At 42.0% G+C, this 24967-nt stretch overlaps 2 protein-coding genes across 6 annotated transcripts; both read left to right on the top strand.

Moving 5' to 3' along the window:
* The first annotated feature begins 962 nt into the window (after positions 1-962).
* mpc2b (mitochondrial pyruvate carrier 2b) lies at positions 963-9402 on the top strand. Its single transcript, XM_048239867.1, has 5 exons — positions 963-1324; positions 3056-3096; positions 5123-5207; positions 5551-5662; positions 8678-9402. The coding sequence occupies exons 1-5, from the start codon at positions 1231-1233 to the stop codon at positions 8715-8717; spliced, it is 372 nt and encodes a 123-aa protein (XP_048095824.1). The 5' UTR covers positions 963-1230; the 3' UTR covers positions 8718-9402.
* A 5616-nt stretch (positions 9403-15018) lies between these two features.
* On the top strand, positions 15019-23387 carry nxpe3 (neurexophilin and PC-esterase domain family, member 3). 5 transcript variants are annotated; one of them, XM_048239863.1, is made up of 6 exons: positions 15027-15233; positions 16983-17041; positions 17603-18408; positions 19279-19346; positions 19749-19955; positions 21254-23387. In XM_048239863.1, exons 3-6 carry the CDS (start codon positions 17621-17623, stop codon positions 21823-21825), a joined length of 1635 nt encoding a protein of 544 aa, XP_048095820.1. In that variant the 5' UTR covers positions 15027-15233; positions 16983-17041; positions 17603-17620; the 3' UTR covers positions 21826-23387. The 5 variants fall into 5 exon arrangements, with proteins under 5 accessions (XP_048095819.1, XP_048095820.1, XP_048095816.1 ...); XM_048239859.1 differs by having other exon boundaries at positions 15030-15233; positions 16983-17196; XM_048239864.1 differs by having other exon boundaries at positions 15228-15361.
* The last annotated feature ends 1580 nt before the right edge of the window (positions 23388-24967 follow it).

The following is a 24967-nucleotide window of genomic DNA, read 5'->3' as shown; positions in this document are numbered from 1 at the left end:
ATCACGACATTCTACTGAAATAGGGAGGAGGGTTTGGAGATCATGATACCATGTCCGAAATGTGCATCCATTGCTCAGAAAAATAAGGCTTGGACAAATTCTGGGAAATTCTTGGATTCTGCCATAGACCTCAATGTTAAAAAGAGAGCCCGATCACTGCATAAATGTGCGGGGGCGTGTACTGCTACCCTATTTGCATACATTTTCAGGGACAGGAAATGGCCTCTCATGAAGTTTCTTCGTAATCAACCATCTTTGGCCTATCTTCTGCTGCTAGTACGTGCACGAAAGGGTCTTCCTGTAGGCCTACGCTAATTTATTTCCGGTGGAGCGTTAACTGTGTTGTAACGGCATCTTCTGTTATATTCTACTCCTGACATCTTCACTCCGACACGGAATATCTTGTTTTTTCAATAATAATAATTTTAACACACGCATAAATCATAAATATTTCTTTATCGTAACGTGCTGATTCCCTAGTCACTAGGACCAACCGGGTCTAATAGCGGCAGGTTCAAACACCCCTCCAGTACCCTGGCTCCACCGGAAACAAACGAGCTACAGAGTAGCCTATTGTTTAAAAAAAACTGTACTAAGAGATAGGCTACATTTTAAAGTAGGATATCACACATTAGCATCTGCATGACAGCTTTACTATATTAAATGAAATGAAACTCTGAATTGGGCCAACACTAGGCTACATCTACACAGATAAAAACGTGATTAAGATGCACATTATTTTCAGAAGAGACACTGAATACAGCACCAAAGATCCTTGATTACTAGCTCCGCTTTAACCCTCTCTGACAGTACCTTTAAGCTAGTTGTTTTAAATTGGGCATCGACTCATAAATCCCGCCCTCTAGTCCATCCTTAAACCAATCGTTTAAGGAGGACTGGTTTCGTCAGCCAATGAGGGGGGCTCTAGGTAGGTTGAGCCTCGGCTACTGTAACCTTGTGATGAGGTCCTGCATATAGCATAGCATAGCATAGCACATCACAACAGTGGTGTTGTAGAGGAAGGTCGATAGGAGGACAAAACAGAGGAGTTTCTCATTGGACACTGTATGACCGCACCTTATAGTATAGACAAAAATATACGACAGAGGATACATTGTGCATTGGTTGAAAGACCATTGCCCTTGTTTTTGAGTCGGACGCTAGGTTTAGATCGTTAGCCTGTCATTTAATTTGCTAGCTAGCTCCCAACGTCAACGTTAGCTAGCTGTCATGGCACTGCTGAGAGCCTCTTACCACCGAATCCTGGATAGGATCGAGCATATGTTACCGGCTAAACTGAGACCCCTGTACAACCACCCGGCAGGTAACTGTTACCGTTAATGCAAATGCTATTAGTGTGACTACTAACAAGTCATTGATACCCCTCTGTCTCGCCTCGTGATTAGCTACTGTGTTGGTAGACAATGCGGCCCCAATTCTGCTTAGCAAGTTGTCTCGTCTCCATTAACTTATAAACTAGCAACATTGGGGGTTTTATTAATGAGCTATAATTGTACTTGCAAATGTATCCGTCGGCTATTCTGACACAGTTTATCGCCTTACTACTTACAGTCCATTACTGTTTGGTCTCTGTTTTTAGTAGCTGCACTGGCGTTAACATTGCTGTAAAACTAATGCAGAGGTGTGTGTGTGTGTGCGCGCGTGCCCCCAGGGTCACACACACACACACACACACACACTGGGGTGAGAGACGTGTGTGTGTGTGTGTGTGTGTGTGTATGTGTGTGTGTGCTCCCAGGGTGTGTGCTGTAAAATGAATGCGACTAACGTTAGTTGTTCTGCATCCATACAGATGCGAGACCGTGTTGTAGTCTGCCTCTAAAACATGGTGGTGCACTTTTTACGGAATTTGGCCTAAGAGGTCCCAAATACAACCATGCTAATCTTGGCTAACGTTACCACTGTATAATGTTAATAGTCACTGAGCAAATAAACCTGACTCTCATAAATTAGATCTACTCTGTGTTAATCTCAGTTTCTCCCTCTGACCAGCTGCGCTTCTTGTACCGTGAAGGATGCATCTCCTTCTGCACTGAAGAGTGAAGTGTATACACTATGTACCAGACAGTATATAGCTTGTTTTACTTGGCCTCTTCTCCCACAGGTTATCAGTGGCAATAACTGGTTTGCTCAGTTTGTGTGACATGTATGGCAACTTTACCAGCCAAGGTGAAGGACGTATTTTCACGGAAATTTGCAAAGGCTAATTTCATAACAGCTGAATGGCCTAAGGCCATGCACTTGTAATGACTTGCCACCTTTGATTATTGACTGTAACTAATAATCCACCAACAACACGCAAGCCTACAACAGTGTTCGAGTTAGTAATTTGACTCCACAATTTTGTTTGTTTTTTTTGTTGGTCAAAAACCCTTATGAGCCTCCCTACCTGTAATATGAGAGTGTCCATTTACCAGTTACCGTAGTCAGATGTAAATTTTCACATACCTGTATGTAGTTCAGCACAATGCATTGTGTTTAGAGGTCAACGACGGTCAGTGAAATCCTTCAATTGGGACTATTTTATGTGTTTAAAGGGGTTATGTGTTATCTACATGTTTTAAAATCAATATGGTGTTCCCTGGGCATTTCTGTTAAACATTGATGAACCATGCAGAGGTTGAGCAATTATGAGAAAGTGTTTGTTTGCATGAGTTTGTGCCTCATGTCCATTTCTGTTGGAGACTGTAGTCTTGAAATGCCAATCAAAGATCAGCTGAGCTCTTTAGATTGTTATTGCACAGTCACAGTGATCTAATTACTTTGCACTCGTAGATTTACTTCAAAGGCTTGTAGCCCCTAATTAAGTTTGTTAGGACTAAAGCTAAGCAGTTAAGAGCAGTGATTTACCAGCATCAGAAAGAATTGTGACTTCTGTCAACAAATCTGTTGGCTGTTTCTCTTCCAGATAGTGTAAACATCTTCTGTAGTCACTGCATGCATGCCATTTAAATATTGTGATGGTTCATTGATCAACTGACCTCTGCCGGACCATTTTAGTGAAGGTATGTTTGTGTTTACCTTTTGTCCATAGGTCCAAAGACAGTATTCTTCTGGGCCCCAATGTTCAAGTGGGTAAGGAAAAGCACCTATACCAGACATGTCAAAGTCAAGGCCCGCGGGCCGGATCCGGCCCGCGAATGAAATATCTACGGCCCCCGGGATGATATTTGATTAGTATTAGAACCGGCCCGCAGGCCACAGCCGCCGGCTGCTGTTTTGCACGCACCAATACTCTATTCCCCACAATGCAACGGTAGCCCACGAACTCACTGCGGCGCCGCAAGTGGGCCTCGACTTCATTATTCATCAGTATTCAGTCAAATGTCAACTTTCAGCTACCCCCCTCCCCAGTGTTGTGCCTGAGCGCGTTGAACGAAAGTTCATATTTTGAGCGAACGTGAACTGAACGTACTGTATTACTACTGCCTGATGAACGTTACTGTGAACTCGTTCATTCTGGTGTCTGTGAACGGCACGCTCTTTCAGTTTAACTTCGTTGAATAGGGTGCTAGATTTCTACAGAGCCTTCCACGCGAAAACCCGGCTAAAACACACCGTAAAAAGGCAATGTGGACAATGGTCTGCAGAGTGAAATTATTCCCGGGCCATCCTCAGATAATTTGCTGCTCAATTGGTCAAGGAACCGCGGACAGAAAAAGAAAACAAACATTTCTGCAATTAGTAGGAAATACTTGTTAATTTGGTGTCATCAAACATAGAGGCATAGAATTAAGTCGTGGTATGAGCGTTTATTCAATGCATGCGTGTGCACTTTGGTAGCAAAGCTAAGCTTCAACCTATTGGAAGACTATTTAATTATGAAACGACATTTAATAGAACGACGTGGATTTATGCAACTTCCATAAAAAACAGAGCACAGACTATATAAAACACTGTTTGGCATTAAGTATCAAAGTCAGCCAAAAGCTATTAATTAGTCTTAGTTAAAGATCTCCAGATCAGTGATTTACGCATGATCTGATCCGCCATTTACCATTCACAAAAGCTGGTATTGTGTTTCCTGAATCCTTACATTCAGGCATTCAAATTAAATGTAATTAAATAGCATATAAATATTCTATCAGTGTATGATGCTGCTTGCATGAGGGAAACATCCCAAAACAACGGCACCCATATAACTGCTGTTGTTTTGAGAAGTATTTCTCATGCAAGCATCATGCAACAATGCAAAAACAATTAAACTATTGTAGGCCTAATTATATTTTACATTAGTAAAGCAGTACTCTGATGTGCATGTTTTCACAAACTTTTGTGAACAATCTTAGCACTTTAAACATTGACTATTTTGAAGTGCATATATAGCAATATAGCATAAAAATAATAATAAGTGTGATATCATGATAATTTGATGGGGGGTGGGTTCATGTAGGTGTGCCCTATGACCCCAAAGTATGCCTTGACTGGGCCTCAGGTCAAAGAAGTTTGAGAAAGGCTGATGTAGACGACAAAGCAGTAAGGAGGCATCATATGATCATTTAAACAAGTTTTATGACCAGGTCGGTGAGGATGGGAAAAATGGTACATTTCTGTGCAAACTTTGCCCGCACTTCAGTCACAGTCATTAATCATTTAATCATTAAAAAAATACAGTACACGTCTTGGTTCAATAGGTTACGTGCAGTCATTTTAAGATGTTTTAATAAACATTGAACCAGTCCGGCCCTCGGCTTGTAGCAAATTTGTTTTTTTGGCCCTCTAATGTATTTGACTTTGACATCCCTGACCTATACATACCAACATCTACTCTGTAAATTCTCTAGGATCAAAACATGTTCATTTATATCCATATCAGATGCTTATCATCAACTTTACAGATATCAAGTGAATGGGTTTTACTAGGCTTAAAGTTGTCAGGGTTGGGCTAATGACTAGGTGACGCGTGATGGCTCCGAACATTTCTTATAACTTCAGGCACAGGATCTCTCCTCCCTTTAAGCCCAGTTTATGCATTTTAAAACCTAATCTGTGTTTGTGTAAACCTATTCTGTGCATTTAAGGGTTTGAGATCAAGACAAGGGTGTTAAAAACGCACTATTAGTTCTGATTAACTCCCGTGTGTGTTGTTTGTGTTCTGCAGGGCCTGGTCGCCGCTGGGTTTGCTGATATGAGACGACCTGCAGATAAACTAAGCGCCTCCCAATCTGCAGTGTTGACAGCCACAGGTACAGAACCATTGCAGATCCTCCTTGGGGAGAGTTTTTGTGTCCATGCAATTTTTAATGCTGATATTCAATTTGTCTTGTAAGGGAAAGGCCATAGAGGCTGGACAGTCTTGGTGTGTTCCCCTGGCACACTGCCCAGACACGGTGTCACATCTGTTGTTTTGGAAGATTTTTATGCTCTGTTACTGGAGATGAAGAGCTTTATTGATTAAGAGTACTTTGAGAAATTAAATAAATTGTGGTCAATGTGATGTTGTACAACATAACTATTTTATGCCTCATTTGATCTGTTATTGTGTCTTTTATTCTGTCTGCCTTACATCATATTTCAATTGTGTCCTAGGGCTTATTTGGTCCAGGTACTCCTTGGTCATTATACCCAAAAACTGGAACCTGTTTGCGGTTAACTTCTTTGTTGGCGGTTGCGGAAGCTCCCAGCTGTACAGAATATGGAAGTGAGTTGCCCTCTTTGTTGCCCATTTCTCAGTTGTTCCCATAGCGACACCATCTTCAGATCCCATAATAGGGCCCTTTGAGCTTTCTGATTGTGTTTCCTTTGGACATGGCTCTCTGTGTGCCCTTTTTTGAATAATCCCACCATTTTCTTTGGATCTCAGTGGGGTGTTTGTGCAAGTGCTGAAGTGTTTCAGAGTTCAGAAGGGTTCAGGGCACAGTAGGTTTTTCACTGACTGGCATTATATGAATGACTGGATTTTGTATAATTTTAGATTGGTAAGGAGGTTTAACAAAGCTTCTACCTTAATTATGGGAAGTCACACATGCGTGCCTGCTATTAGATATGATTATTTTTTATATGGTATGATGGCATTGCTCTTTGAAGGGTAGAGCACACTTTGACTTCATGAAGTGTTAATATTCACTTACATCTACCGCCGTGGGGATACAGGGTGTTCCAACAGTTGTATATAAGATAAGATTAGATAAGATGCTATTTTGTTGATCACAAGGGAAACTAACTCTCACAACAGCACTGTCCTGTTAAAACAGTTTGTCAATGTAGCAACAAAGGGAGGAATTAAAGAGTTTGAAGGTAGGTAGAAACAACCCTCTGTGTGTCCCAGTTAGGGGAGGTCAATCTGCCACTGAATGTGATTCTCAGCTCAACAAGTCTTTCATTCAGGAGTGTTTTTTAAGAATGCCCATCTGCATCCGCCTCTCTGTTTGCCACAAGAAGTCCGGCTGAATGCCACCTCTTATGACAAAGTTAGTTTTCCTAGCAAGCTTTTTCAGTCAGTGGGCATCCTAACCTCTCACACCATGCCTGCACTGTTATCAGTGCGCATTGTGTTGTGTTCAAGTGGCTGGTGTAGGAACAGAAATTTGTCTAGAGATTGTTTGAGAGATGAAGTCTCAGCCAGCCAGGAGTAGAGTCAGAAATCTCAGAGAGCTTTATTCACGAATATCCAGAGACCTACGTTGTGACGCAGTCTGATGCAACCAACAAGGAAACACAATTTATACCCCCTGACAAGTCAGACAAGACATGACATCTCCATTAATGGTACGCAAACCATTTTACTTTTTTTTTTTACCATTTAACTTCGTTACCCAAGAGTTAACCATATCTATAAGGTTGTATCCCATAACGACCGACATCTATGGCATCCAGTCAAGATTGACCCCAAGACAGTAAATAAGGTCTTGGGCGCCAGCCTGCCGGAGCAGGGCCTACACAGCCTCCTTCGAAGACACACACACACACACACACACACACACACAAAGCATGGCACACACACACACACACAGCATGGTTGCACAAACACCTTGAACATGGCATTCCACAGATGTTACCTCATAAATCTCTTCTTCACTTTCTGCTTACAGCAGCGTCTCTTTCTTCAACATGTGCACAGACCATACCAAAAGTGTAAATGGTTATGGTTATGGATTTAGCAGACGCCTTTGTCCAAAGCGACACATAAATACAAAACAACATAATAATATTTAAAAATGAACAGGGAACAGATTAAAATGTAGGTCAAATATAGTAAGGAGAATAGTTGTAGTACACAATAATATCAATTCAAGCAATAGCCTAATAAAAAGCAATGTAAAAAAGGGGAAGGCAATAATAAAAAAACAATAATGTCAATTCAATCAATAATATAAAAACAATGACATGCTAAGACTACATTAAGGAGAATATCAATAATAAACAATAATGTCAAATTAATTAACAGCCCAATTAAAATAAAACAACATTATATAAACAATAACACATAAGCGCTTAAACAACTAAGTATATGTTGAATAGGAATGTCTTTAGACCCCTCTTAAACGACCCAAAACTACCACAGGAACGGAGAGCACTGGGCAGTTCATTCCACCAACATGGAACCACTGAAGAAAAGAGTCTGGAATTAGACCCAGTTTTCATGACTGGTCGACACAACATACGCCACCAGAAGACCGCGAGTGGGCGGTTGGGGATGTAAGGCTTGATTATTGAATTAAAATAACTAGGAGCAGATCTAGTTAGTGTCCTATAGGCCAAAGTGAGAGATTTAAATTTAATTCTGGCTACTATAGGGAGCCAATGGAGAGTAACTAGGAGAGGAGTTACATGTGTCCTCTTTGGCTGACTGAAGACCAGGCGTGCTCCAGCATTTTGAATCAGCTGTAATGATCTTGTTACACAAGCGGGTAAGCCAGCTAATAGTGAATTACAATAGTCCAGCTTAGAGATGACCATGGTCTGAACAAGAAGTTGTGTGGAATCTTGTGTCAGATAAGGTCTGATCTTCCTAATGTTGTAAAGCATAAACCGACATGATTTTGCAATAGAAGCTATATGCTCAGAGAAGTTAAGTCGGTCATCAATTACAACGCCCAAGTTTCAAATGGTTGAATATAGCACGCACATATATGGTGAACACCTTTAAGGCCAAAATTTCTTACTACACTGGCACCCATTGTTCTTATTCAAGCGTCTTTGGTTGTTGTTTTGACTGAAACTGGTCATTTGTTTGAGTCCATAGTACATACCTACGTACCCCTTCCACTCAAGGGTCATCCATGCAGCATGTGATGATGCCGCTCCGTACCTTTATCTGTCTTGCACATCCTTCTCATTGCTAGGAAAGCATAAACACAGTCCTTGCCGTCTGCGTCACCGCGACACGAGGTTAGAATTTTGTGGAGGTGCGCTGCGATTCGACGCAAAAGCATAAATCAGCCTTCAGCGATAAAAACGGCATCAAAGAGCCAGTTTTTTTGTCTGTTTTTGAATTATCCTGCCCACTGATAAGATAAGATGACCAACAGGATCAGCCTCAGTTTCTACATATGACATTTCCTACCTTTGTGGTTTTGATTAACCTGACCATACTTTAAATAAAAGCAAGTCGATGTATGCATTGAAATGTATTAGCATTTGCATTGATTGAACAATGCATCTTGAAATGGGTCTCAGTGTAATATATTATGTATTTATCTTCTCTTTTTTCCAGGTACAAACAAGAACAAAAAGCCAAGGCTGTTGAAGCTTGAAGTCAAAACACCTCACCAATCTGGTCCCTTGGATTGAAAGGGAGCCAAGCACCTCTCCTTTAAGGCACTCATCATACACATCAAATATCCACCCAGTACTTCATTCCTCAGGCAACTCCGTTCTACAAAGAAGGGACAAAAAAAGAGCCCATCTGTAAATTTTCCACTTTCTTTTCCTTAGCACCAGAAATCATGTTCTCCCAATTGCCATTAGAAGTGTAGAGGCCAAATGGCATACTCCTTAACTTCAATGCACACCTGGAAAAATGAATTGTCCTTGACGCACAACATTTTGACACTTTTTAAAAGCGGTAACTTCATACATTGACTTATTTTATGACTGTATATGAAATTAATTTAACATGTTATCATGTACTTGAGGAACGTGTTAGGTTCCAGATTATCTGTTTGCATTGCATTCAAACATGTCATAGTACAGAGATTCATGTGAATCTTGAAGATGGGAGAGATGCGGGATGCTGTTTTAAGGAATGTCTCCAAAATAAATTTTAGAATGGTGTCTCGGTCATCCATGGACTTAAGGGAGTTTCCCATGATTTGTTTGAGCTGTTGTAATGTTATGGTATAGTGATGGTCGAGCAATTCCTCAGAAGCTCAAGGCTTTATAGCCGCTGAATGCTATTTCAAGGAATGTCTCCAAATAAATTTCAGAAGTGTCAACGTTTATCATACTTATTTCTTATCATGCATAATGCTTTTAATGATTTCAAATTTTTTTTTTTTTCAGATCATTGGTGTTTTCGTTGTATATTACTGTAGAAACAGATCAGGTACATTAATGATTACAAGTCCAAATCACTGCAGGACTGAAATATACAGAAGTATATAAGGAGATTACTCTTAAAGGTACAGTCTGTGATTCCAATCAAGGGCACTTTAGGTGAAACTAAGCAAAGTGGTCACCGTGGTTCTCTAGTTGTCCACTCAAGGTGTTCTCTGAAACCTTGAGTATTACACAGTCCTTTGGTTTATTCCAAGTGTGTGTTTTAGAGATAAAGTTAACCAGTAAACCTCCTCAAAGCCCTCTGGCTTTCTTTTGTTAGGAGAATGAAGCCATGAGTCTCAGCAGGTTTACCACTTACTCAGAGTTGTCACTGAACCACTTTGGAATAACCCCTAGCGCTGTAAATGAGAAACGCATACAAAGGCCATACTATTGGCCAAATGTTGTTATGGGATCAGAGGGGAGGGATGCCATTTGACTCAAACATCAACAACCTTTTGCTAGAATCATGTACTCTGCCTTTAAGACCAACAAACGTCCAACTTGCGGTTAATTTCGTCCTCAGTATCTCTGCACCAGGAGTATTTCCCTTATTCATTCTTGTAAGGAGATAAGAAAAAGGAAAATCATGACTTCTTTCTTTGTAATTCCTGTGCTGACAGGAATTTTGTAGCTGTAGATTGTGCCACTGTACCGTGAGCATATGACCGATGCAGTAAGTACATGTGTATTTAACCGGAGGTAGCAATAATATTTAATAACTCCTGTGCTTTATACACTAATCACTTTGCTTTACTATTGCAACTGGAAATAATTTAATTGAAAAATATAGATATGTACTTTAAGGTCTGTTCAATGACTGATGAGTGATTACTTATGAATTAAAGGGGCTAGCACATAAACCAGGACCTTATGTCTTACTTGAATGGGCTATTTCATCTTTTTTTTTTTATGAATATTTTTTGCATCCTCAGTTGTTTTGATGTCAGTTCCATGATATGCTCCACTAGAGGGTGACAATGTTTAAAGTCCAACCAAAGCAGTTCACTTCACAGAAGACAATTGACTTAAGCTGAAAGCATAAATGATTATTGATTAACACAAATTTATTGAGCCTTTCTCTAATGCATAAGGCACTGGAGCAGCTTTGACTAGACTAGATCTCGTAATTGTCTGAAAACTGAGAATTATTAAATTGTTATGATATCTTGAAGATATTAGAGATGGGGGGGGGGACAATCGTTCTTTGATCTGACATTAGTTTTAATACCCCAGATTAATAAAGACCTAATAACACAATGAAAGTCAGGAACAGAGTTCCTTCTAGTTTGCTCTTCCCAGTTTACGGGGACCAAACTGACTTAGACCCCATGCAAATCTGACAATCCAGAGAGAATCCTGTCGCAGGGGATGCACCCATGCAGAACAGTGACATGCTGCAAAACATAATATTCCCCCTTATCTCTAAAGAAGAATGAAACAAAAACAATCATGTCATATGTGGAAAAACACATAACACTTCATCTTCTGATTACAATACAGATCATATCTGATATTTGACTTTCTGTTGCCATTCAGCATGCAAAGATAACAGTCATTGGTCTAAGACACTGTGAGAGAAAGTGGAATAGAACAGTATGTCCAATATTCCAATATGTGGTTTAATGTTATGCATTATGTCCAATATTCCAATATGTGGTTTAATGTTCTGCATTTCTTATTAGTGGGTCAATTTGATACTAACAGTATGATTCTATAATGACTGTATGATATCTGTACTGTCCCTGTGTACAGTATATCTGTGTGTGACTGTATTTAGAGATAAGCGGGAATATTATGACTTTGCAGTGTTTCACTGTTCTGCATGGCTGCATCAGTAGCTATCTGCTCCGGATTGCCAGGTTGCCACTAATCAGGGTCTGATTCAGTGTAGTCCACGTGAGATGGGATGACCAACGCCTTCTCCCATCAGCCTGGAAGGATACTTAAACCCTAACTATTTCCTTGTCTAGTTAGAGCAGCTGATGGATCTTTAGGTGAAGTCATGCGCATCATTGTAAATAAACTCTGTTCATGATTTTTCATACTATTGGTCTGACTGGGTCTCTATTAAATCTATGGTATCAAAATTACCATCAACTGTGAGGAGGTTATGCATGCACTGTTTTGTGAGGCTGGAACTGGAAAACCCTCACTGGTTTTGCTGTTGATCGGGTAGGATCATGACCCTTTTATTGTTTTTAAAATGGGGTTATATTGACGCCGATGGTTCAAATTCTCAAGAAAATTCAAAAGGTTGGTGTGAGTTAGTTTTAGTTAGTTAGTATAGACAGTTTAGTGCCTTCTAGTGGTTCTTTCTGATGTGCAGTTGTTATGACAGCTATACTGTATTGTTTGATTTATGACAGCCATAGGACCAGGACAACCATCTTGATAAGCAGTAGCCTACATTTTGAGTTATTTGCTTAATTATCATCTTTCTACATCCTATATGTTTAAACCCTCGAAAAGCATCGTCCGTAAGTTTAATAACTGCTTACTTAAAGTAGATTGTAAATTCAGTAACATTACTACCCACGCAGATAAATAATAATGACCATAGAATAATGAGCTTTACTTTGTATAACATCGTACACGCACAGAATGCAGCTCAAAGTGCTTTACATTTGGAGCACTTAAAGGAATTATCCGGAGTAAAATGCACTTTAGATCGATTTACGGATGATTGGGAGTACATACGTTGAGTTGACATCCAAATCATGTCATTCGGATGTGTTTTAAGAAAGTTCGATGTTACCGTTTTTAGTCAAAGCTCATTAGCGTGGAAGTGAGAAGGGCATATTATTTCGCCGCTACAAAACGCTATTTTTATACCTCTTCTACAGTTCCAAACAACACGCACTTACGTGGTAGTGAGTAGGGTCCTAAAAGCCAAACCGAAGTATCCCGAGGTCTTTATGTGGTCGGATAGAGTCCAGAATGAATTTCATCAAGCCAGTACCTTTCCGGAAATGTTGCCATCTTTGCTGCCATCTTGAAAAAAAACATAGTCCGTATAGGAGTCAACTTCATTTCAATTTGAAAACAAATAATTTCGTCGCCATTTTTTTAAAAAAAAACGAAACATAGTCCAGTCCATACAACTTCATTTCAATTTCAAAACAAATACTGGACTACGTTTTTTTTTTTTAAACGATTTCCAGAGCAGCAAAGATTTCCCCATAACATGGCGAAAGGTACTGGCTTGAAAGGTAAATTCATTCTGATTCTCTATCCGACCACATCACGACCTCGGATACTTCGGTTTGGCTTTATGGACTCACTACCACGTAAGTGCAATGTTGTTTGGAACTGTAGAAGAGGTATAAAAAATAGCGTTTAGTAGCAAATAATATGCCCTTCTCACTTCCACGCTAACGAGCTTTGACTAAAACCGTAACATCGAACTTTCAAAAACACATCCGAATGACATGATTTGGATGTCAACTCAACGTATGTACTCCCAATCATCCGTAAATCGATCTAAAGTGCATTTTACTCCGGATAATTCCTTTAACACAATGACTATGACAATGACTGCCCCCACAACGTCTCATTTCAACAAATCTGGTCCACTGCCTGAGTCTGACCCCTGTTCTAAACAGTGTGCCCTAAAAGTTATTCATTTAGGCTATGATCATGATCATCATTGTTCATATTATTTGAGAGACAGAGAAAAAATAAATGTGGATCATATCTCAATGCAAGACATTATATACTGAAAAATATGAATCCAGATCAATGTATCAACACACACACACACACACGCACACACATATCTGACTTTCTCCAACTTTTGCACATCTCCATAGAACTTTTTATTTATTATTTTTGTCCATGTCCTTGATTGCCTAGCCTTTCTGCCCCCCACCCCGCCCCCATCCCCAACACACACACAAAAAACACACACACTTACATCACTGTCATCACCTCACATACATACAGCACACTGCTTGCTACAGTAAGCCTCCTCTACTTGCTGCACACTGCCCTCCCCCCCCCCTACATACACAGCACATTGTCTTCAGGATCTTCTCCAACACACATCCTCTACATACTTACAGCACACCTGCCCCCACCACTACCACACACACACACTGCTTCACTCCTCCGTACACACACATCACATACAGTCTCTGCTTGCAATGTAAGTCCCTTCACCATACTTGCACCCCTCCCTCTCCCACATACACAGCACATCTTTCATCAGGGAAGCTTCACATACATCCCATACATACAGTCCTGTCCTGCTTGCATATACAGCAAGTCCCTTCTCCACCACATCACTCTGCATACTTACACTGCCCACCTTCCCACCTACATACACACACACACATCCTGTCTCCCCTGAGGAACACATCTTCATCCAACACATACAGTACTCTGCTTGCAATAGTAAGTCCCTTCACCATATTGCACACTGCCCTCTCCCCCACATACACAGCACACTATCCCATCTCCCCTGTCATCCCCCCCTGTCACACACACCAAGACCCTGGCAGTTGGGTTAGCCCTTGAGCCGTGGGATCTGCCCAAGGTTTCTTCCCTTGGTAAGGGAGTTTTCCTTGCCCTGTTGCTCTTGGGTGCTCCTTTGTTGGTGCCCCCAATTCCAATCCTCCCCCACCTTTCTTATGCAGCCCTTGCCACTTAATCTACTAAACCCCTTCTACTGCACTTTTGCCCCCCCCCCCCCACACTTTGCACAAATAGGCTGACACCAGACATAATTTCACTGCATTTCTTACTTCCAGTAACTATATGCATGTGACAATAAACTTCCTTGTATCCTTGTATGTCCATCTGAAGATTCATGCAATGAATCCATGCATTGACCATCGACGGTGCTGTGGTGGAGAGAGTGAGCAGCACCAAATTCCTGGGGGTGCACATCAGTGAAGACCTCTCCTGGACCACCAACACTGCATCACTGGCGAAGAAAGCTCAGCGCCGCCTGTACTTCCTGCGGAAACTCAGGCGAGCAAGCGCTCCACCAGCCATCATGACCACATTCTACCGAGGCACCATTGAGAGCATCCTCTCCAGCTGTATCGCTGTGTGGGGCGGAAGCTGCACTGAATACAACAGGAAAGCCCTGCAGCGCATAGTGAACACAGCTGGAAGGATTATTGGTGCTTCACTCCCCTCCCTGAAGGACATTTACACCTCCCACCTCACCCGCAAGGCGACCACAATTGTGAGTGATGCAAGTCACCCCGCTCACAATTTGTGTTATATTGACTGTCTACTGTATGCACAATTGCACAATTTCTACCAAATTTTGCTGCTCTTATTTCTTCATTGTATGTGCCTTCTTATTTTTACTTTTTATATTGTTTACTTGAATGTTATGTTTGTCTGTGGACCTAATTGGTAAAATATGTCTTGTCTCCACCGTGGGATAGTAGGAAACGCAATTTCGATCTCTTTGTATGTCTTGACATGTGAAGAAATTGACAATAAAGCAGACTTTGACTTTAACTTGTAGGCATAATCTTTTTACGTCCAAGTGGGCTTGTCCATTGTGTGACGTCACTCGATGCTGTTGAGGTTGTTATCGCTTGCATGTGCACAGTGCGACAGGCAGCAGTGATGGTGGGGCTTTCATAACGAAGTGGGGAGACAAAGGCGATGGATCCGAACTCAGCCCCAAAATGTTCTTGATAACGTCTTCGTGTGAGGAGCTACAGAAATCCGCACAGAGGCGTCTACATTTCACAACACCGCTTAACACGGTAGGCTATCGTGCATTGTAGTAGGCTTAGCATGTTATTGCGCAAACGCTCTTGGATTATTTTACCCTGGACTGCGAAAGAGATTGTCATCAAAATGCAGACTAGCCGCCTGGCTGAATGAACGCAGGGTGGGTAGTGATTTAGTTATCGCTTCAGAGATATGCTACTGTGTAGTTTCAACACAACGATCACTGCTTAACTAAAAGGGAATGCCATGTTCCCACAAATATCCTGGCTCGGTTGCCATAGATAGCCATATATGGCCATAAATAGACCATCCACAGACCCATACAGTCTACGCGGGACCATATTATAGCCCTAACTTGACACTAGCATTAACTGGCAGAGTAGGCCTAGGTGCATTGCACCCCGCAATTTCAAAGCAGTAACGTTAAATTGTATGTGAGATCTGAAGAAGGAGGATGAGCATTCGGACCTGCAGGCTACCAGAAGAGTTTATCCACTTTTAGGCCCTACGTCATTTTGTCATGTGACCGTTTGTTTAGAACTAGAGTGGTAGGCAAGAATGGTAGCCTACAACAGTCGGGTTGCAGGAAATCAAATACCGGGATGCCGACCACTTGTGGTTTTACAATAAGAAGCAAAAGGCGACGAACGACCGTTTAGCCTACCTATCCTCGTGGTTGTGGACGTTCAGCTGCTGAAGTCTTTTTTATTCTCAAGATAGCCTAACTGTCTACGAAGACGTAGATGGAAGGAAAAAGTTTTTAAACATGGCAAGATTATTTTACCGGAACAGTTTGTTCTAATTTGTCTCGTGAAATTCGTGCTTGTGGACATCAATCACCTATCTTCTGTCCTTCTATGTCAAGTTAAAATAAATGAAAACAGAATAGGCTTATGCGCTATAGGTTAACTTTACAGGTCATAGGCTAACTCCCGTATGTCAAAATAAACTGATTTGATCCTAATTGTTTAGCGATCACACACAACAACCTCGTCTTCGTGTAAACCGAGTTTTGAACAGAGAAAAAAAAAGTTAGGCTACATGCAGGTTCTCCCATAACGTTATCGATACAGATCAATGGGGCGATTTTATTCCTGTGACAGGCTATCAAATATTGAACAATGGGATAACGTTTCATCATCACTTTATTGATGCCTCTAACGAGATGTAGCCTACAGAGAGGCAGCTGCAGACAACGATGTTCAATGGGTTCAAACCCTTGCCTACCAGCTGGATGTAAACAAAGCTTTAGACCCAGTTAATAGGCTACTCTGGAGCAGTCGAGGATCTATGAGTGTTTTCACGACGTTCTTAAGCAACGATGGTTTCGGGAAACTGTTCGCGAATTTGAACGTTCGTGGGACTGCTAACCTCTACCCTTTCGAACGAGATCCTTTACACCCAGTTCCAATTGACAAAGTATGCCGTGGGTGCTAACCTACCCTGACTGGCGATTTCAAAAAGTGAACGTTATGGGCAGCGATGGTGTCATGTGTGGGGCTCGCGTAGACTTTAATATTAGTTAGGCTACTCCTCGGGTTGCATTTGTTGCAGGATATGCCAGGGCTTACCACTTGATTCGTTCTGGGTCATTCCACGTCAATTCAACCAGGGCCCACGCACTTAGGTCTAAATTACCAGGTGTACTACGTTACCCAGGAGACACACTGTAAAATTACTTTTATGTAAGATCAATACTTTCCAAGATACAGCCAGTTTGCCCGTTCTCTGCCCGTGAAATTTTAATGATTCTTTACATTTGTTATGTGATGTCCCCCCAGATCATGGTAAAGGAGTCCCGTTGTTGACTGGCGTGGGGGAGGCTTCACCATGTCCTGGGGTGGGTGTCATGAAGACAGGATGTGATGTCGCGTGGGGGGGTGGCAGAGAATGGCCACAGCCATGGGGGGAAACCTGTCCAAATATGCCCCCATCTTCCTCGTCCTCGCACTGTCAGGAATCCTCTTCCTCCTGCGGAACATGCATATACTGGAGGTCGGAAAAGGCTTGCTTTTCTGTTACTAGTCAGGCAGAAAGACAGACATTTGTATGGTTACTCATTAAACTGATTCTGGTAGTTTTGTCATGTTCTGTTCTGTTGCATTACTTACAGAAGACACACATAATGGTGTAGCACTCACAAAAATAACATATATTGTTTAAATTGATGAAAAAAAAAAAATGATCATATTAAACTGTATGGCAATAAATTAGAGAGTTGATCTAGACCATGTAAAAAGGGGAAGCTAGTATTATTTAGAGCTCATGCTGATCTCATGCACTGATTTTCTTCCGCTTTTGTGCACTCAACACTCTCTCACTGCCCACCCCATTCTCGCTGTCTATTTTCCCTCTATCCTCCTCTCCTCCTCCTCCATCATCCCCCTTTCCACTCAAACAGAGGTGGAACTGCCAGTCGATGTCCTCTCTCTACCAGCTCCAAAGCAGCATCAGTTCGGCCTTCAAGCCCTCTGGAGCCTTCTTGCTCCTGGACCACAACCACACTTACTGCCCCTTCCTGGGCCAGGAGCCATCCAGCGAGGAGGCCCGTGAGGAGCGCTACCTCCTGGAGTCCATCTCTTGGCCAGAGCCACCCACGCCGGGCACGACGCCGCTCCGCTTCAGCAGCGACCCGGCCCGCAGCTTCTTCGTGATCCAGCCGCCCGCCAGTGGCAGAGGGGCCTCGGGCCAGTCGGTGTGGCGCGTGGGTGGCAAGCTGGAAGTGCTGGTCCACATGCAGAACTTCCTGGGCCAGCCCAAGAGGCACGGCGGCGACTTCCTGCTGGCGCGCATCTACTCTCCCGAGCTGGGTGCGGGCGCCTCGGGCCGCGTCACCGACCACCAGGACGGCCTGTACACCGTGGAGCTGCCGCTGCTGTGGCTGGGCCCCGCGCAGGTGGAGGTGATGCTGGTGCACTCGAGCGAGGTGGTGGCCGTGCTGCGACGCCTGCGCGAGGAGCAGCCCGACCGCGTTTACTTCAAGAGCCTCTTCCGCTCAGGCTTCCTGTCCGAGACCACCGTCTGCAACCTGTGCCTGCGCACTAGACCGCGCCAGCCGGCGCTCTGCAACTACACGGACCCGCACTCCGGCGAGCCCTGGTACTGCTACAAGCCCCGGCTCCTGGATTGTGACACGCGCATCAATCACGCCAAAGGAGGCTACAAGAAGCACCTGCTCACCACCACAGAGTCCATGTTGTTCTTGAGGTATGGGGCATATGGAGGGCAAATCATGGAGGTATTATGTAAAACTGTAGAGAGGGAGGAAGTACTGCCCCCATTCATTTCACTGGTCCATGCTAGGCTAGCTACATCCATCTTTTTCAAAATGGCGTTTACGGGGCTGAGGCGTCCAGCTGGGATGATGACTGGCTTAAGCCAACCCACCAAATCCTGATGCCCTGGTGTAATATATAAATAGTGTGCAGGTAATTCCATAGAAAATAAGCATTTAAATCTTGGATTCGACACCATGGTCATTTTATGAGTGTCTATGAGTATCATAAAAGCATTAGCCAGATATGATATTTCTTTCTTGAACAGATGCCCTAGCAGCAATCTAAATACCAGCAAAAGTCCTACTCACATTTGACTTGACTGAGTGAACCAATCTGTAAATATTATTTTATATAATGTGATTGTTATAGTTGGACAGTGACTCATGTGCTTGTAATATTGGCAAGCAGGACTTCTCACCGTCTGATGTGTTCAAATAATGGCAGTAAAACTAAGTGACGAGGCTGACCACACACTATTCAGTTGTTTTAAATGGATTTGAGTACATAAATGGGTGTTCATTTAAAACTCGAGGACATTAACATTGGGCACTTTAGCCAGAAATGCCAGTCCCAGTAGATCAGTAGATAAATGCAGGAGTTAATGCATCAGTCTAACCCCATCCATCTGATGGAAGGAATAAAGGCAATTAATGACTGAAGTCTATTTGCCTGTGTGTGTCCTCATAGATTTACTTATGCATAGACTATTCAAATGTTTATCTGTGACGCATGGATCTAGGGGGGGAAAAGAGACCGATGTCAGACGGTTCCGATTTTTTCTCTTTTTGTTTTGTCACAGCTCTACTATTAAAGCTCCCATTCAAGCCCTCGGGATGGACAACATAACAATCTCACCCGCTGTCAGAGGTAGGATAAGGAGCAGTCTTTTTTTTTTTTTTTTTTTTTTTTTTTTTAAATGGGAACAAAACAACGATTTAGTTAAATTAATAAACATTAAACTGTTTAATGGAACCACTCCAGGGAACCACTCAGGGGGCCAATGTTAATTACAGTGTACAATAACCTGCAGCTATGATCTATGTTCTCATGTCAATATAGACCATTTTGATATTTAGAAACATTGCATCACAAATTGAACGAGCACAGATGCGTGTGTGTTATTGTGAGGGTAATCAATCTGTAGGCATCTGTGGCTTTAGTGCATACTGTGTGTGTGTGTGTGTGTGTGTCTGTGTGTGTGTGTGTGTGTGCGCGTGCGCATGCTTGCATGTCCTTCAGCAGAATGTTAACCCTACTTGTCCTCCGCAGAACTGTCATTGATTCGACGAGACAGGTCAAAGTTAATGCCATCTGGGTATTACTACCAAGGCTCTTGGAGGCCTTTATCTGGAATTCCCATACAGCAGTTCAATGATTCCTCCGCCATTACTCAGTGTCTGCGTGGAAAACTCTTTTACATGTTTGGAGACTCCACTGTTCGACAGTGGTTTGAGTACCTCAATGCCTTCGTTCCAGGTCAGCATTGATTTGTGTCATGCTGAAATACATACAGTTAGGAACAGAATTATTGTTGATTTTCTCTTGTCTTGACCAATATGTTTGTCCTGACTGAAAATGACACTGCAAAAAATATAAAAAACGCGCACATCCAGATTCAAACAGGTGCTGGACCCGAAAACTACAGAAATAAAAAATGACGTTAGTCCGCACACTGAAAAAAGATGTAGTGATTAAAATCTTTTTTATAAGGAGTTTTCAGTGTGCGGACTAACGTCATTTTTTATTTCTGAAAATGACACTGCCACATGGCAAAAAGTTGTAAGACAATGTGGTAGAAACATGGAATCAGAAAAAGAAGCGTTTTCAACTTAAATTTTTATTTTTAAAAAATGGTGTCCAAAATTACTCATACCCTTTTTAAATAATCATTGGGAACATCTTTATTTGCCATCACAGCTCTCAAAATGGTTCTTGTAATATCTACCAAGACTCTCCATGTCTCCACAATGATTCTAGACCACACATTTTTAGCAGCAATCCATGTTTTGAGGCAGGAACGATTATTTGCCATTACTCCAGCCATGTGGTGACTTTTTTATGGATTGAGGTCTTGACTCTGGCTGGGGCACTCTAAAATGTTGATATTGTTTCTTGTTTGCCATTTATTTACCACTTTGGCTGGATGTTTCAGATCATTGTCTCTGATGCTGCCTATGAGCCCAAGGTTCTCTGCTTCAGAGGTTTTCCTTCAGATTATTGATCTCATGAGGCCATTTGGTTTAAAAATGTTGCCAGGCCCCATTGTCTGAAAAACACCCAAAACTAATACATTTCTGGTTGAAATTTTCACCCCATCCCAAAATGGACCACTTGGTCATTAGAGATGCTGATCATGGATCACTCTTCTCAGAGATGTTTCCACTGATTATTTAAAAAGGGTATGAATAATTTTGAACACGCCATTTTTCATAAAAATGTTTCTTTTTCTGATTCCATGTTTCTACCACATTGTTTTACAACATTTTGGCATGTGACAGTGTAATTTTCAGTCAGGACAAACATATTGGTCAAGAGAAAACCAACATTAAATCAACATTTGCCAGGGGTATGAATACATTTGTTCCTAACTGTATCTAATTTTCTTTCATGATGTTTTCAAACTAAACAATGCATTTTCATGTTGTATACACACATTTGAGAGTGTCATTTTGTTTTTTCTCTTCATGCAATCTGTCTGTGTCTCTTTTCCCCTCTTCCTCTTTCTCTCTCTCACTTCTCTATATTACCTTGTCACGTACCCCCCCCACCTACAGAACTGAAAGAGTTCAACCTCTACAGCCCAAAGAACGTGGGGCCCTTCATGGCTGTGGACAGCGTCCACAACATCCTGCTGCAGTACCGCTGCCACGGCCCGCCCATCCGGTTCTCCACTGTCTCCGCCAGCGAGCTACGCTACGTGGCCAACGAGCTGGACGGCCTGCCCGGCGGGCCCGACACAGTGGTGGCGCTGAGCGTCTGGTCCCACTTCAGCACGTTCCCCGTGGAGGTGTACATGCGGCGTCTGCGTCACATCCGCCGCGCTGTGGCTCGCCTGCTGGACCGGGCGCCGGGCACGCTGGTGGTGATCCGCTCGGCCAACCCGCAGAAGCTGGACGCGGAAGTGTGCCTGTACAACAGCGACTGGTTCTCCGTGCAGCTGGACGCGGTTCTGAGGGCCATGTTCCGTGGCCTGCGTGGGGTGGTGCTGCTGGACGCCTGGGACATGACGCTGGCACACCCCACGCAGCCCCACCTGCTGCACCCACCACCGGACATTGTCAAGAATATGATCGACCTCATCCTCTCCCACGTGTGCCCAGCCAAAAAGGAGAGGATGAGGACATAGCCAGCAGAGGGATCTGGAAGGGGAAGGGGAGAGATGTGTATCAAACGCAAGTAGTTCAGTGGGGCCAAACATGATTTTTTGTTTTTTCATGAGGATCTACATCTTTTATACAGGATTTCCTTGAGTGTCCTTTTCCTCCCAGTCGGAGAAGAGTGAGCGCTGCTGCACTTTCCTGCCCAGAGGCACCAGCCCAAACGTGAACATGATTTGAGTGAGAACTCGGTTCTTTGTCTGAGTAGTTCCCACCTCCTTTTAACAGCAATTCGCTCACAGTCTGTTTGAATTTATGGAGCTAGATGGAATTTGGGGGGAAATGAGAGAAAAGATGAGCAGTATGATAAGGAATACAGCGTAGACATTTTCAAATGGCCAAATTGTGTGTTATCTACTGTCTGATCCATCTCTGTCTTCTCTTTGTTGCTTGCCTGCCCTCTATCTGTCCTCTCCTCTCTTTTGTAGTCTGAGTTTCATCCTCCACTTCCTGTCGTCCAAAAGTTCTATCCAGATATCTCTAGTAGTTGTTGCATTAACACTGGTAGAAATCAGTTCAACACGCAAAAGACAGGACCACACTTTAAAACTGGGCAGTCCTGCTGTGTCTTGCTGCAGATGACCTGGTCAGGGACTATTATTCATCTTTCTGCTTCATCATATAACTGATGGTGTGTAAAGTTGTGACATACCTCAAATGTTAAAAGGTGTAATATGTAGAGGATGGTGCCGCTGGTAGGCTGTTAGACTCAAAACTATGTTGCATTGTATTTTGCACAAGTTGTTGTACAAGCCTAGCCGTGCAACGAAGCTGAAGGTCATGCAAACACGTACACATTGCACAGGACACAGAGAACAATTAGCACAACCATTTCTCAAAGTAGGAACTGAACAGGTTGGATACCTCAAGGGAGGTAGGGCACATTGACCCAGTACAGCATCATAGAACACAGGCTTTGCAGAGGCAGTAAGAACATGAGTTTCACTTTACTTTCAGTGCAATAAGGTCTTTAATCTTGACCCAAAGGAGTAAATGTAAGCCTATGTATTTTTTATTTATTAACTTGGCTTTAAGGTAATAATCAAGAAGACAGACAATGCCTAAATGAACATTGTAAAGCAATGACATGATGAATCATGCATATTATACAGGACACAGGCATATAGATATTCTGGACATAGCACATGCCAAACTGAATTAGTCTCAACCAGTGTAATCTGCACAACTCATTGTAGTGTTTGCTTATAATACCGGTGGTCCACTGTTATGCTTTTATCATGTAACCATTTGGCTACTTGGAAATGTAGCTGCTTACTGTATACTCTTTGCCACTGTGTCATTTGTTTTATGGAAAATCCATTACAATAAGGGCCATTACCAAGCATCGCTGGAAAACCAGTTTGACTACACATTTTTATTTTGCCTAAACAAATGGAGTCAAACACTCAAATTGGGGTGCCAGCTAAGTTCAAATGTAAAAGACTGCTTATTTTCACTGAACTTTTCTGTGTGCATACTTCCTTGATGGCCAACGTGAAACTTGGTTAAAATAAACTATTATGCATCCTGAGAACTGTGTTTTGTGTTGTTGAGTTATCTGTAAACAGGTATGTTCCAGAATGGCAACTATGCAAGAAAGCTGCTTCTGAAGCTGAGAGAACTGAAGACATAGGCTACAGATTAATCAGATTAGGTGTATATAACATCCAGACACCCAATATGCCTGTCTGGTGTAGCGCCACCAGCTGGCCAAAGTTTTTTTTGGAATGTATTAACAAAATATTAGTTAATATAAATCTCATGATATCCACATGCTCAAACTGCCAACATCACCAAGAGTAAGTGTGCCAGACATTGACAACACCTTGGTTAATTGGTTGGAAACTTTCAAAAATATTGGATATTATTATTATGATGATATTCACATGCCTAATTAATGTGTGGTATAGTGCCACCAACTGGAATTAGAAGGATTTTTTTTATTTATTGACACAAAAAACATTTTAATTGATGTCACAAGTCAAAACGCACACAGACACAAAGAGCCACATCATTGCAACCTACAATATTATTTGGTGAAGTGCCACCTGAGTATCATCGTCACAGTGTGAAACGTCACACCCAACAGGAAGTGAGTAAGTGTTTCCAATGTATAAAACTTGCTAAAACAAATTGCACACACATCAGATGTGTGCATTGACACTCGCACCACATGTGAGTGCATTCGTTGGTTTCCGAAATGGTACGGGTCGCAGAGCCACGTGTGCTCGGGCCTGTCATGGCAGCTATATTTCTGTTTGTCCCCCATGTTACCAGCCATGTATGTACTGTAGGCAATAGGCATGCATTTATTGCACAAAAAGGGAAATGCAGTTCAGTTTAAAAAGAGGCCGACTGACTGTTACAGTTGATTCCACTGTTGTGAAGTCTGCTTTTTTGTGAGTTCAATCATCATTTACATTGATATGGGACGCTGATTATTTTTTTTTTTTACCAGATCTACTTCATAGTCGCTCCAATATACAACATTAATAGCCCTCTGCCAGCCAATCAGAAAATAGCATTTCTTGTCTCTTGGGGATATAGTATGTTTTCAATAATATGCCTTGTAGTTTCTTTTAAGAGTTGGTATACCATGATTATTGTGTGGGTATTTTTGTATTTTCAAATGAAAAATTACTTATATTTTAATTAAATACATTTTTCACATCAGTATTTTGTATTTTATTTTATTACATTTTATGAGCCAGTATTAGTTTGTAACAAAATAGTTTTTGATGTATTTGTGCCCACTTCTGCCTGCAAGTATACCTGCTTTATAAATAGGATGATAGGGAAAAACATTCCAGATAAGCATTCAATAATGAATACTGAATATTATATTATAGAATATGTTATATTATATTATATTTATATTAGCCTGTAATTAATGTGCAGTAAGCAGAATTTACAGATCAAAATTGTATAAGCCTAACTGCTGTTTTTAGTCAAGGCTATATGTTTATTGTTAAGCTAGCTGAATAATTTCCTGATAGAGAAGACAAACCATTTTGTGGATCATATGAAATTTGCAATGATGTGACTCAACAATCTCTGGTATAGCCTATAAGTGACATCACACTGTCTGCCACTCGTGGTCTGTAGCTGATC

The sequence above is a fragment of the Alosa alosa genome, chromosome 3, assembly GCF_017589495.1.
Source record: "Alosa alosa isolate M-15738 ecotype Scorff River chromosome 3, AALO_Geno_1.1, whole genome shotgun sequence".
Taxonomy (NCBI): Eukaryota; Metazoa; Chordata; class Actinopteri; order Clupeiformes; family Clupeidae; genus Alosa; species Alosa alosa.
Note: the sequence above shows the minus strand (reverse complement) of the source record. Positions and strands in the feature narration are given on the sequence as shown.